General features: G+C 33.6%; 1 protein-coding gene and 1 long non-coding RNA gene across 2 annotated transcripts in view; both read left to right on the top strand.

The window, feature by feature from the left end:
* The window catches only part of LOC143232356 (neither inactivation nor afterpotential protein C-like), a 37,456-nt gene extending 30,158 nt beyond the window's left edge, over positions 1–7,298 (top strand). Inside the window, exons 22-25 of the mRNA XM_076467680.1 lie at positions 2,687–2,733; positions 4,566–4,819; positions 5,119–5,230; positions 6,539–7,298. Coding sequence (XP_076323795.1) covers positions 2,687–2,733; positions 4,566–4,819; positions 5,119–5,230; positions 6,539–6,673 — 548 coding nt within the window. The 3' untranslated portion in view covers positions 6,674–7,298. The remainder of the gene's footprint in view (positions 1–2,686; positions 2,734–4,565; positions 4,820–5,118; positions 5,231–6,538) is intronic.
* A 4,805-nt stretch (positions 7,299–12,103) lies between these two features.
* On the top strand, positions 12,104–14,194 carry LOC143231515 (uncharacterized). The gene is made up of 3 exons (XR_013016958.1): positions 12,104–12,222; positions 13,274–13,372; positions 13,713–14,194. It is a non-coding gene; the product is annotated as an uncharacterized LOC143231515 (long non-coding RNA).

Raw genomic sequence — 14,194 nt, forward strand, 5'->3', positions numbered from 1 at the left:
AGGGTTACCAAAGGAGCTAAGCAGTTTTATACTTCTGTTTATCATAAAATAACTTTCACTGATCTCTACACTAATTTCAATAGTTTGGCTCAGCATGGCATTCGACTCGTAATCTGAGGGTCGAGGGTTCGAATCCCCGTAGCACCAAACATACTCGCCCTTTCAGCCTTGGGGGTATTATAATGTGACGGCCAATCCCACTATTTGTTGGTAAAAGAGTAGCCCAAGAGTTGGCGTTGGGTGGTGATGACTAGCTGCCTTCCCTCTAGTCTTACATTGTTAAATTAGGGACTTCTAGAGCAGATAGCCCTTGTGTAGCTTTGCGCGAAATTCAAAAACAAACATACAATTTCAATAGTTTTTATCTTTAACTTCTTCAAACGTATTTTGATTATACCATTATCAAACAGAATGTTTAACCTTTGTTTCAGTTATTTTATTTTACACAAATACATTATTCATCTACATAAACACGTGTTAAGTAATGACAACCAACTGATTTTTAACGAAAATTATACCCAATCTTCAAAACAATAAATTCCAACTATTAGCGAATGTACGTACTGTCCCTGTATTTCACCTAATTATTTAATCTTCCTTTTGCGGGTTCGCAATCTTAAAAATTAAAAAAAAAAACTCTCTTCCTTGATTAAAAAAAAAATTCTACCCTCAAATTCAGCTTAAAGTAATATACAGACCTAGCTTCTACATAAAACACTTGTTTCAGTACAAAGATCAAGTACCTAGACTCGTACTGACTTTAAGAGCACCTACAGTTGTGATACAAAACGTCATTCAAAAACTAGGGTCTGTGAACATTTAGGAGTATCTAACAGAACCAGTTTTCCATTACTTACACCCAGTCACTCTATTCGTTTTTTTCACATTCTGAAACCACAGGTCACAATATTTCATTTAACGATTTCTCTGTCATTACCACAGAATCTTCAGACCTTGAAATCTACATTAAAGAAAGTCAACGTATAACCAAAGACCGTGTGATTTACAAAGCTCTTTAGATTTGAAACTTTTCTCAATCCTCATATTTAAATCAGCTGTTGTGTAATATGTATGTAATCACTATTTTATACGTCCCTTTACCGCTCATGACTACATTATTATATTGTACTTTTGTTAATAATTATCTCTGTAATACGATTTTCAGATATAGCTGAAAATGGAATAAGCTATTCAGAATCGTTCGAACCTTGTAAATAAAGTATTTGGCTTTTGATTAACCGTCTTCATTAATTTGTGGCATTTTGTTTTGTTTGTTTGTTTGGGAATTTCGCACAAAGCTACTCGAGGGCTATCTGTGCTAGCCGTCCCTAATTTAGCAGTGTAAGACTAGAAGGAAGGCAGCTAGTCATCACCACCCACCGCCAACTCTTGGGCTATTCTTTTACCAACGAATAGTGGGATTGACCGTAACATTATACACCCCCACGGCTGGGAGGGCGAGCATGTTTAGCGCGACGCGGGCGCGAAATTTTGTTTTGTAAACACGTTTTCTCTGACCAATCAAGGACGTTTGATAGAATTGAAAATTATGAGAGACCTTGATAAAATTATGTTTTTTCTTAGTTTATATTGTAAGAATTAATTTAATAACGAGCATTTTCACTAAACCAATGTATTTTTTTTTCTGCAAATACAATACTGATTTACATAGCTTTTTAACAAATACTAACTTCCGGATATATTTTAAAAACAAGTCAGTCAGTTATACCTGGTTTTAATGTTATCCGTTTCTCTAAGGTAAAAACAGGATTTGTATGTAGTTTTATCAAGATTATTGTAATTCAAAAGTGATTATAAAGTAAATCTCTGTTTAAATGGCTTTGTAGCTAATGTTTGTTGTTTTTGTTTCTAATTTCGCGCAAAGCTACTCGAGGGCTGTCTGCGCTAGCCATTCCTAATTTAGCAGTGTAAGACTAGAAGGAAGGCAGCTATTCATCACCACCCACTGCCAATTCTTGGACTACTCTTTTACCAACTAATAGTGGGATTGATTGTCACATTATAACGCTCCCACGACTGAAAGGGCGAGCATGTTTGGTGCGACGGGGATTCGAACCTGCGATTCTCAGATTACGAGTCGAACTCCTTAACTCATCTGGTCATCTGTAGCTAATGAGTGATGCAGTTTTTAATAAGTAGGAAGTGGATTGAAGGATTTCATCAAAAACAAGTTGTACATTGTTTTGGGGTGTCGGTAACAATATCAGGTGTTTGAATTACCCTACCCCCCTCTCCATCACGTCCCCATGCATAACAATTTGTGCATCCAAACTGAAAAAGATGTGATAAATTGTTGAAGCCGATTTAAATCAGTTTAATAAGATTTCTTTACATGAAATCGATTGATAATTAAAATAATTGCAATACTTGATTACGGTGTGATTTATAACGTGTTTTAGTTGCATAAATACGCAAGTAATCCTGTACCCGTAATAAGGTTTTATAAGGTAGTTATGAGCATTGGACTCTGCTTTCTACCATATAATCCTAGGTTTTATCCCCTTTCCTTTTTAAGCTAATCTTCTGTTTTTACCACAATCTAACTTATAACCACTTTTATACCTCTTGTTTTAAGAATCTATAAGTAAATATCCTTATGTTAAGAAAACAAAGTGTTGACTTGTAAAAATATTTAAAAATAAAACAAAAAGTTTATTTCATCCAGAAAACCCGATTCCATTCCTGAACAGTCCCCGAAGATCATCTATTCAGGTAATGTTTATAATTTTCTTTACTTAGTAACTAATTGTGGACAAGCTTACAACTTGTGACACCGTTAACTAAACGATTGGTTTGGTTTTTGGAATTTCGCACAAAGCTACTCGAGGGCTATCTGTGCTAGCCGTCCCTAATTTTGCAGTGTAAGACTAGAGGGAAGGCAGCTAGTCATCACCACCCACCACCAATTCTTGGGCTACTCTTTTACCAACGAATAGTGGGATTGACCGTCACATTATACGCCCCCACGGCTGGGAGGGTGAGCATGTTTAGCGCGACGCGGGCGCGAACCCGCGACCCTCGGATTACGAGTCGCACGCCTTACGCGCTTGGCCATGCCAGGCCGCCGATGATGGAAGGATTAGTCTAAGGGTTGGCTTTTGTAACGCAAAAATAGGATCATCCTTTTTATAAAATGTAATATATCCATAGTAATCAGATACTTTTGATCGAGATAGCTAATAAATGGACGTAGATGTAATTTTTCACATGTAGAGAAAACAAAACAAAAATATTTCATCTTTTGCATTGATTTATATCTTTTCTTCATAAACTATTTTGAATATTGTGGACGTCTAACACTGTAACTAATAATTCAACAGTGACACTTACCAAGAGTCGTTGGAAGTCGCTCATGTACGAATTTCATATTTTTAAACATATAATTATGTTCCTTAGCCAATAGAAAATCACTAGTTATGATGTCGTTTGTTAAATATGAATTGTCATACGACATTCAAATCCATGTTAGTTTATAACTCAATGATACTTAACTTACAATTACGAATATAACTTTTAATTGTCTAAAATTAAATTACTTCTGTGCAACAACAGTAAAATTACCAGAAGCTAATTAAATACTTTTCAGTTCCAACCTAAGGACGCCAAAAATACAAAAAATAAATTTAGTGGTGTCGTCTGCACTTTACATTTTAATATTTTAAATCAAATGTTGTTTTATATTTTATAAATTCTCGTCATCCATGGTTAAAATAATCTTATATTTTGATGCGTACATTTTTTATTACATGATGAAAGATTCGTTTTCTTATAGCAAAGCCACATTGGGCTCTCTGCTGAGTCCATGGAGGGGAATCGAACCGCTGATTTTAGTATTGTAAATTCGACGACTTACCGCTGTACTATCGGGTGACGCGATGAAAAAGAAAACGCATTCTGTTTATTACACCAGAAATAAACAGTTTTTCTCTACGTTTAAATTACTGACATTAACGTGTCATGGAAAAAAAACAAACAACTAAATATCGCTGGATGGAAAGATCTCTCAGAATATTTTATAGCAATAATAAAATTTCATTAATAATAGATAGGAGACTACATGACTGTTTAATCAAGAGTGACAGCTTCATGTTTATAACTAACTCGTATTAAACAGTTTACATTGAACTAACATACTTTTCGCTTTGAAGCACAATTCATAACTTTATTGCAGGAAAAGCTGTTTTTATACTTTACTTACTTAGCTAGTGGGACGCTCACTCCAGACTGAAAAAAACTTTATTATGAGACTTCACTGATTTACTTTGTGGTACGCTTACTCTAAACTTATAAAAACTGTTTATTGGACTTCACAGATTAACCGAGTGTGACACTTAATTCAGATTGATAAAACCTTTTACTAAACTTCACTGATTAACTTAGTGGTACACTTACCTCAAATTGATAGAAACTGTTTATTAGCCTTCACTAGTCAACTGAGTGGGACACTTACTTCAGATTGAACTAAAGCTATTTATTGTATTTCACCAATTTTCTCCATTAGTCCTGACCACATTGTGGATTGATATTTTGTTTTGTTAATCCAGGAAAACATGCTGTTACCAGAGAGGACAGTAACTGATTCTCTTCATTCAGCTCTCTCTTCAATTTTGAATCTTGCCAGCACCGAAGATCCTCCACATCTAATTCTGTGTGTGCGGCCACAGAAGAAAGAACTGACTAGCGACTATGACAGTAAATCTGTCCAAATCCAAATATATGGTCTCAATGTTCTAGAAACAATCCTTATCCGCCAGTTTGGATTTGCTCGGCGTATTCCGTTCGTCGATTTTCTCAATCGGTATGCTATTGTTTTGTTTTTTCATAGACAAGATTGAAACATCTAAATAATGATAAATGTTAAAATAATATGATTATATTCAATTCTAAGAAATAATATGTGTAATCCAAAATACCAATCGATGTTTTAATGGATAATGGCAAAGAAAACTGTGAAACTCATATTGTGTTTTTAACCTATGACTTCTGTTATTCTGTTAGCGTGGGAAAAACTCTCAAGTTTGGCTTGTTTTTTATCCCAGATATTCTCTAAAAGTCTGTTAAAATTCACAATGAACTATTTTATTACATATGTGTTAGATATCAGTATCTGGCTTTTGATTTTAACGAGAACGTTGAGTTAACCAAGGAAAACTGTCGTCTGCTGCTACTTCGACTTAAGATGGACGGATGGACCCTAGGGAAAAAAAAGGTTGGTGAAATCCTTTTACCTTTCCATAAGCTTATAATTTCCTCAGTAGAGACTGACGTGAGAAAAGTGTAAAAGTCAGAGAAGAAAGTTTATTTCTCAAGTTTCATCATCCATTCTCTTAAAAATTGATCTAAAGAGCTTTGAGCTTGAACTTTGAATTGTACAATTTTAATTGACTTTATCTAGAATAATTACCACAAGATCCCTCACGTCTACTTGACTTTCTAAAGCAAGATAACATTAAAATTATTTGTGCACTGCTTGTCTCTCTGGAGTGTGATAACACTAAACGTCTCCCCACATATCTTGACTTTCTAGAGAATAGTACGACTACTAAAATCCGATTGCCCTACTTGTCTTTCTGGAATATGAAAACACTAACAGTACCCGGCCAGGTGGTTTAAACACTCGACTCGTAATTTGAGGGTCGTGGGTTCGAATCCCCGTCGCACCAAACATGCTCGCCTTTTCAACCGTGGGGGCGTTATAAAATGGTGTCCAATCCCATTATTCATTGGTACAATAGTAGCTCAAGAGCTGGCGGTGGATGGTGATGACTAGCTGCCTTCCCTCTAGTCTTACACTGGAAAATTAGGGATGGCTAGCGCAGTCAACACTCGTGTAGTTTTGCGCAAAATTCAAAATAAACCAAATTATAAATAAGAGTACTCGTACATTTGTTTACATTTTAAAGAATAGTAATACTAAGAACCCCGTGTACTGCATGATATTCCTGAACGTGATAACACTAAAAGTCTCCCCGCAGCTCTTGACTTTTTGAGAATAATAATATTATTACTCCGAACACTGCTTAACGTTCTGATGTATGATAACACTAAAAAGTCCCGTACACTTCTTGATTTTAAAAAGAATAATAATAGTAAACACCTCGTGCACCTTTTTCTAACTTTTTGGAGCATGATAAAACTAAAACCTGGAAGCAATGTTTTTCGGACTTACTTTAATTTACATCACAAAAATCAATCATTTTTCATATTGTGAACACACATATAAGGAAAAATAAAACTTAACTGATAAGCGTATAAATAATACACATTATGAGAAGACACAAGTGTTGTAACTTTTACAAAAAAAAATCCAGAACTGGAAATAATGCAATCCAATACCTTATTCAGGATTTTTAATTATTTTCTGACATCACACGATGATTAAAATATAATAATGAATTAGACAAATAGTAAATACTGGCTGCTATTGTCAGTTTATACGGCATTATTTGTGACAAACAAAACATTAAAACTCTGAAAGAGTAAAATATTCGTTATTTTAAGGTTGTTTGTCTTGCAGGTGTTCCTGAAGTATTACTCAGAGGAGTATCTCTCACGTATTTATGAAACCCACATCAAAAAGATCGTCAAGATTCAGGCCATTGCAAGGAAATACATCGTCAAAGTTCGCCAGTCAAAGACCCAAACACGCTAGTTGTACTGTGTAGCTACAGTTGCACCGTTTTCTTAGTTTCTACTTAAATGATTGAAACTTCATGTCTTTATTTGAATTTACATACTTTGTGAAATGAAATTTAGCATTTGTTTCAAAAGATTTGAAATTTGAGGTTTACGCCTGTTTTTAGTATTATCTTATAAATCTGACAGTACTAACAAATATGAATCAGGCAATACTAAATATATAACTTAATGGTTTATCATAGAATATATAATAAACATATTTATATTATGTGCATTACTAATATTGTCGTTAGCTTTTCATGTAGTGCTAAGAAGAAGATTGAAGTAATTGTGTGTAATGTGTAATTTTTATGTTAATGAGTAATAAATTAGGCTTAATTATGCAGTTAATGGTAAAACTACCTAGATTTAAACTGTTTTTTTTCAGTACCTAATGTTATAGTTTGAAATGAAACAAAGCACTTATGGTGGCAGTGACTTTGAAATAAAAGTACAGTAAATACAGTAAGTGTATTAATTAATTAGATAATTATTATAATGTAAAGACTATCCCAACGTAAGGAGACAACTACAGCGTATTACTAAGATGTTATTCTAATGTAAAGAGAAACAAATAAAACTTCAACGTATTACCAAAGTGTTAATTTAATGTAGAAAATAACAACAAGAACAAACTACTGCGTATTATCAATGTGTTAACCTAATATAAAGACAACAATAAAACTACGATATATTACCAAGGTGTTATCCTAATGTAAAAAAAAGAACAAACGACAACGTACTGCCAAGGTGTTAACCTAAAGTAGAAACAAACAAAACAAACGTTTATAAGTAAAAAAAATCTGAAGTATTTATTTCGATGTCATTCAAATTTCTTTGATATTCTATACGTCGATATTAGTGTTATTATAGTCATGAGTCGTAAGCTCAGTATTGTCTGTATCTTAAATCCCGATAGGCTATAAGTAAAGCTCTTGTATTCGTTACATAGTACAGAAATATACAAATACAGGATTGTGTACAAACACGAGCACGCGAGTCTACATATATCTAAGTCGAATTTATGCCAACAAAAATATTGTAAAAAGCTTGTCTCGGACACAAAGATAGATAGAAATATCGACCTGAATTTGATTTTGAACTACATTATCAAACTTATTGCATACTCTTGAAATTTATCAAGACACTACCTACGTTTATTTCAAAAACAAACAAGTTAAAATTTATTGCATGTGGTCAACGTATTAATGGATCAAATAGGAGAATCGTTGAGGGGATAAGACCTTCAAAAAATTACACGAATTTTGCACTTTTTGAAGAAAGAGTTAAATATGGCACAGGCGTGTCTTTGGGTTTATGGAACATTGCCACAATGAGACCTCCCTGGATCCTGTCTTGGAAGATTACTACAGGTTACTACGCGTTTTCCTGCTACAAAAACAAATCTATAGTGATAATAACATACATTATTGTTTCTCCAGATGGAGAGCTTAGTGTGGTTTTCCCAAACGAATAAGTCATGCTATCTCATGATGTTTAGTGTTATACAGTCAAGAGTAAGTGTGTGTAGAGGATTAAGGGTACACAAACACTTTCTGCTACAGTTGTTACATAATTGTAAAGTGAGCATTAGAACTGTGACACACTGTTGAGAAAATAATTGTGAACTAAATACATTACTAATAGGTTGTATCTAATTTTTATCGAATATATCAAAAGGACACATTAATTCGTTCACAAGGAAACCTTCTACATATTATTGATACTTATAAAATTTTGCATATGTTCAAATAACACGACACCGTATAAACAGCTAATGGTCCATAATAATTTTACATACACTACTAGTAAAATCAAATAATTAATGAGACATATAGATGTTGCTGAACAATGACAGCCCTCTATAATATAGCTTTTAAAAGGTGACAGGATGCTTGTATGGAACAATGGTCTGCAAATGTGCCTCTGTGCTAGTCAGTTAACCACGACTGTCTTCACTGTAGCTACATAGTATTTCATGGAAATTTGCAAACCTTCCCTGGCTTGCAGGCACATTTGGTCAGCTCTTGTTTACAGCTTGAGAAAGTGTTGCCCATTTTGGCTACCGCATTCCCATCTCCAATTTCTAACTCCTGATAACTGGAGTGGACAATGCAAGTAAAGAGTTAATTTTATATGTTGGAACAAGTCTGTTCTTGTACAAGGTATGCTGTCAATTTATATGGATGTTTTGGATTTGTTGACATTTTGCCATTCATGAGGATGATGAACCTTCTATCATCACTACTATCTGAGATTTACGACTTACTGCTTGACTGAATCTGTCACGAGAAAAATGTCCTTCTATACGACTTACACTATTACATTATTGAAAATTAAGTCTTTTTGTAGTTTTGAAGCACCCACAGAAGTTTCTTGTTTGTATCCTGGTATATTTACACATAGATTCCATCTCGTTGTTTTTGTTTTTAGATGTAGAAGCAGGTTCCATACTTTTTATCATAGTCATGTTTCTCAGTGCATTGTGTGTCTCTAACAAATGTGTTGAAACCATTATCTAATGAAATGGGAAAACTGCATATATGAACCTGAAGCCAAAGAAGAGAACACGTGCTGACAGACAGATAAAACGAAACATGGCCACAAAATATAATTAACAACAGATAAAATGTTTACGATTTGGACTCTGTCCACTTTATTACCTCCTCTCTTCCACTGAAGCTATATTATATGTTAACTCATATTTCTTTCTAAAATAATAGTCGGTGATGCAATATATAAAACACAGACGCCAATGGATGTTTATCTACCAGGTTGTTATGTGTTTGATAAAGGTTTTGGTATTTCTCTCACAAACACTGAATTGTCAACCTGCAAATGTTGAAAAACAATAATTAAGTGGAACATTTATTCATCACTGTTATAACAAATTGTATATCCTTCTGGCCATTTATGAATGTTTTGTAGTACATATTCATCAATGTCACATAAAAGTTGGAAAGAGAATATGTAAACAAAATTACCCTCAAGTGCCACCCTCTCCCTGGTGATTCCTAAGTGTGATTCATGGTGACCTTATTCTGAAAATATTTACTGTAGTCCCACAGTTTCGTACTGTGCAAAGTTAATGGTCGTATTTCCCATACTAGAAAAGAATATTGAAGTTAACAGGAAACTTTCTTATTGGTAGGGAAACAGCAACAGACTGAGGCTATACTTAAATATCAAAACATCAACCAGAATAATTTTACTGTTTAATCCAGAACTAATAGAAAATGTGTAGTAGAGTAAAGAAAACAGACGCTCTAAAAGTAAAAGCAATGATTTCAAATAAAAGAAATCCAAGAGTTAAATCTAAACTGAGCCTTGTGACTCTAAAAAAATTGATAAATAATAATGTTTTTTCTTTCATATTTATGAGTGATACTACAAGCTCTGATATTTTGGAACACTATAAATTGAATACAAAATCTGAAAATTTCGTTAGATAAAATATTTAAAGTCCATCGTTTTCTACATTAGCAGTTTTAATGTAAAAATTATTCTCCAAGTCAGTTTAGTAACAAAAATAGCAGCAAGAAATAACAGAATATAGATTAATGAAAAGTACTTTACATTAATATGGCTAGCGGTGCCTGTTAACTTCTTAACCGAACTTAAAGTAGAAGCACGATTGAAGACGCCGTACAATTCAATCTAATATAAAACATAGTACTTGATAAAGCGGATATTGACTGCTCCACGGTGCTGCTTACGAGAGTAGCTCGAGAGCTGTGATTTTTTGTGTGTGAAAGGATTCAAAGAAGAACTTGGGTAAGTTTGGATTTGTCAGTACAATATGGCAGATGTTAAAGGTAGTATTGGTGATTTGAGAAGCCTTGTGTGTAGGTTAAATAAAGTAAACGGTAGTTCCAAATTGGAAAGTACTTTCACTTTCGATTAATGTTCCTCTGGCCAGTCTATATAGCCTGCTCTCTCTCTTTCCTCTGATTAGTAGAAAGCCCGATGTGTCTTTGCTATAAGAAAAACACACACTCTCCTATGAAAAGAATGTAGTGGCTAGATAACACAGTGATAAGTACAGTTTGGCTAAACTGTCGTATTAGATGACTCAACGTAAGTCTGGCAAATTAGCTGTAACAAAATTACTCCTCACTGGCTCAGCAGTAAGTCTGAAAGACTCTCACGCTATTGAGTTACGGTACCTGTTATGGGTTCAGCACACATAGTCCATTAAGTACAAACAAATAAACCAATGAAATGCGATTAACAAATCCTCTAATATAATAACATAAAATATGTTAAATAAACGAGAAGATGAAACATATATCTTTAAGTGAACCGATACAGTGTGTGATATTCAAATCAATACGCACAACACGTAATTGACTAAGTGGCTAATATGCCATGTGTCTGACACATATTAACGATTTCTTGTCTTCGTGTGTGTGTATGTATATAAATATAGACGGTATATGCTACAGATACCTAAATATAGTGCATATAACTAATACATAAATTCCATGAATATTACAGATACATAAATATACGTATAAAAGCAACTGAAACGTAAGGAAAATGAATTGTTTATTTTACATTTTATCAACATCAAAGTTATTATTAAACCATTTGCAATACAAAATCACTGTAAGCAAAAAATATTGAAATATAAATTAATTTTAATCATATTTCTCGTTTTTTTGTTCATTTCTAATAACTGTTGCTAACAGCCTGCTAAAACTTATTAGAAGTATGAAACACAGAAATATACATATGTGTTACTGATAAATCTTACGAATTTCACGAATATTTATTAAACTTTCGAAATGTTTTGGTAAACGAAAATTTAGGGTAATAAAAAAGTCTGTAAACTATCTCATGGTTTCTTAGCTTAAGCTTCATTTTAAATTATTATGTGATTTAGTAACAGAAACTATGATATTTATTTTCGAAATCGTCGCTTCATCTGTCCCTTATTTGAGTATGTATGTGTGTTTTCTTATAGCAAAGACACATCGGGTTATCATCACCGAGGGGGAATCGAAGCCTTAATTTTAGCATTGTAAATCCGTAGACTTACCATTGTTCTAGTAGAGACGTTTTTTGAATAATATGAGTTCTTACAAGACACCATTTTCTTATCAATTTCTTTTTGTTACAGCATTACCATTAATTGACCTCTACTGGTATGCTTGAGATTTCATAACGCTCAATTTCAAGGTCCAATCCAAGCAGAGAACAAAGCACAGACAACTATTAGGTTGACAATTTCAGCGTCGCTTTCTTAAAATATCTCTCGCTCTACCATACCCGAGACAGACAGACAAAAGAAAGTTGGATACAATCTAAACTAGGTTTCGAGAACAACCGGTAATTGTTTGGGATTTTCCACAACCTGTTTGAAACCTTAGTTTTCCGAAGAGCTCTTGCTTCACACGTTAGGTGAGTATTTAACCTAAATTACTATGTATAAAAGTTCTTCTATTTTCGGACTTCTCATCATTTTACTTCACCTGACAAAACAGCTTTGGGAGGCCAAAAGTTGAAGAAATCTTTCTTAAAGTAAGTACCATGTTCATTATAAGCAAAATGATACAAAGAATGGTAACAGAAAAGTTGTCTTTTATACGTTTAGAGTGGGTACTACTATTAAAGTAAAAAATAACATGCTTGTTTTGTTTTTCATTGTGAAAAGGTTTAAAGTTATTGTACGTTTGTAAAGGGCACCGCATGACAAGGTGGTTAAGGCACTCGACTCATAATTCGCGGGTTCGAATCTCCGTCATACTAAACATGCTCGCCCTTTCAGGGCTTTATAATGTGACCACCAATTCCATTATTCGTTGGTAAAAGAGTAGCCCAAAAGTTGACGGTGGGTGGTGATTACTAGCTGCCTTCCCTCTGGCCTTACACTACTAAACTAGGGACGGCTAGCGCAAATAGCCCTCGAGTTCAGCTTTACGCGAAATTCAAAACAAACCAAACATTTGTTAAAGCGAGTAACGGATTGTAAATTATATTTTATTCATATAAATTGTCTAAGTTTTTATAAAACCAATGACTTGATAACGAATAAAAAAATCGGTTTATGATTATTTTTGTAGCGAATGAGTACTAAACTACTGAAACTTACCGAAAATATACAGTTGTTAGGTTAGGGAATCAAAGCTTAAAATTAAAATGTCTTATCCTAGATGAACCTAGAAAATACGAAGAATTAACCAAATGGATTCGAAGAGAAATGATGACGTTATGTATAATTGATGCAAAGTTTCTAAACAATGTTAGTTTTAAAATACCTTATCTACTTTCCAACGTTGGTTTCCCTTCCTATGTATCAGATACGAGATTCACTACTTTCACTTTGTAACTGTTCTTTATTCCCTTGATTATTCGTGAAAATCAGAACAAAAACAAAACCGAGTTGAATTTAACGCAATGCTTTTCAATTACTTATTCGATTACAATACAATATTAGCTGAATTAGCCAAATGACTCGAGGAAATCCGAGAAAAGACAATGCCTTCGTTATTTAACTCAAAATCACTTTGATGTATGCCCCAAAATTTTATTAAAATATTAATTTTCATTTTTTTACCTTTATTATTTACAGAAACAGATTTTACCATGAGATTTGTTGTGCTTGTGCCCTTAGTGATTGCCGCCATGGTCACTGCAGTAATGGCAACTCATTATCATAGAAAATATGGAGGTATGTACCCTTTAAATCTCGTTCAGCTATTTAAAGCTTTAAAGAAGGACTAAAAACACTGATTTAGCATAATATCTATAACTGTTAGTGTAACCATGAAACTAGTCATTCAACTTGGCCTTTTCATTAAAATATTTTCTTCTTATTATAAACAATCAAATTAAGTCCTCAATACAACTTAACCAGTTTAACCTAAACTGTATTGTATATCACAGTACAAGAAATATAAAGAAATTTTCGATGAATAATACAGCTGTTAAAGTTCCCAAACCAGCACGTAAGCAACTCTTCATCAAAATATTCAAATCACAACCTCATAATTTTTATCATTTCTTTTTAGATTCTATCGTATTTCCAGGTGAATATCAAGGCGGCTATCACAGACACTACGGATTCTCAGGGCATCTAGGTTCACTAGGTTACCACGGCTATCCTAGCTACCCTCAGTATTACCATGGCTACAGTCGGCCCTACGCTACTTACCATAATCAGTACCACAGATTCCCACATCGTGAATTTTACTAATCGATCCACTTTGTTTTAGTAATAATTTTATAAACATAACCTGTCTGTATAACCTAAATAATTTTTTTTTTTTATAATATATAGTTTTAATTCTCTTTCATTTCTGAGGCAGTGGTCAATCATACCATTAATAACGTTACTTTTGGCGTCAGTTCAAAATGTATAGGAGAAAGTTTATATAAACGTATCCTAATTATCTGTTCGTCGTCGTAATATTGCAAAATTTTCGAAGGCAACCTACTGAAATGTTCTAATGCATTTTAGCCAATAAAATAAACCACTTTTTGATCTCCAGTT

This window comes from Tachypleus tridentatus, chromosome 11 (assembly GCF_004210375.1).
Source record: "Tachypleus tridentatus isolate NWPU-2018 chromosome 11, ASM421037v1, whole genome shotgun sequence".
Lineage (NCBI taxonomy): Eukaryota > Metazoa > Arthropoda > Merostomata > Xiphosura > Limulidae > Tachypleus > Tachypleus tridentatus.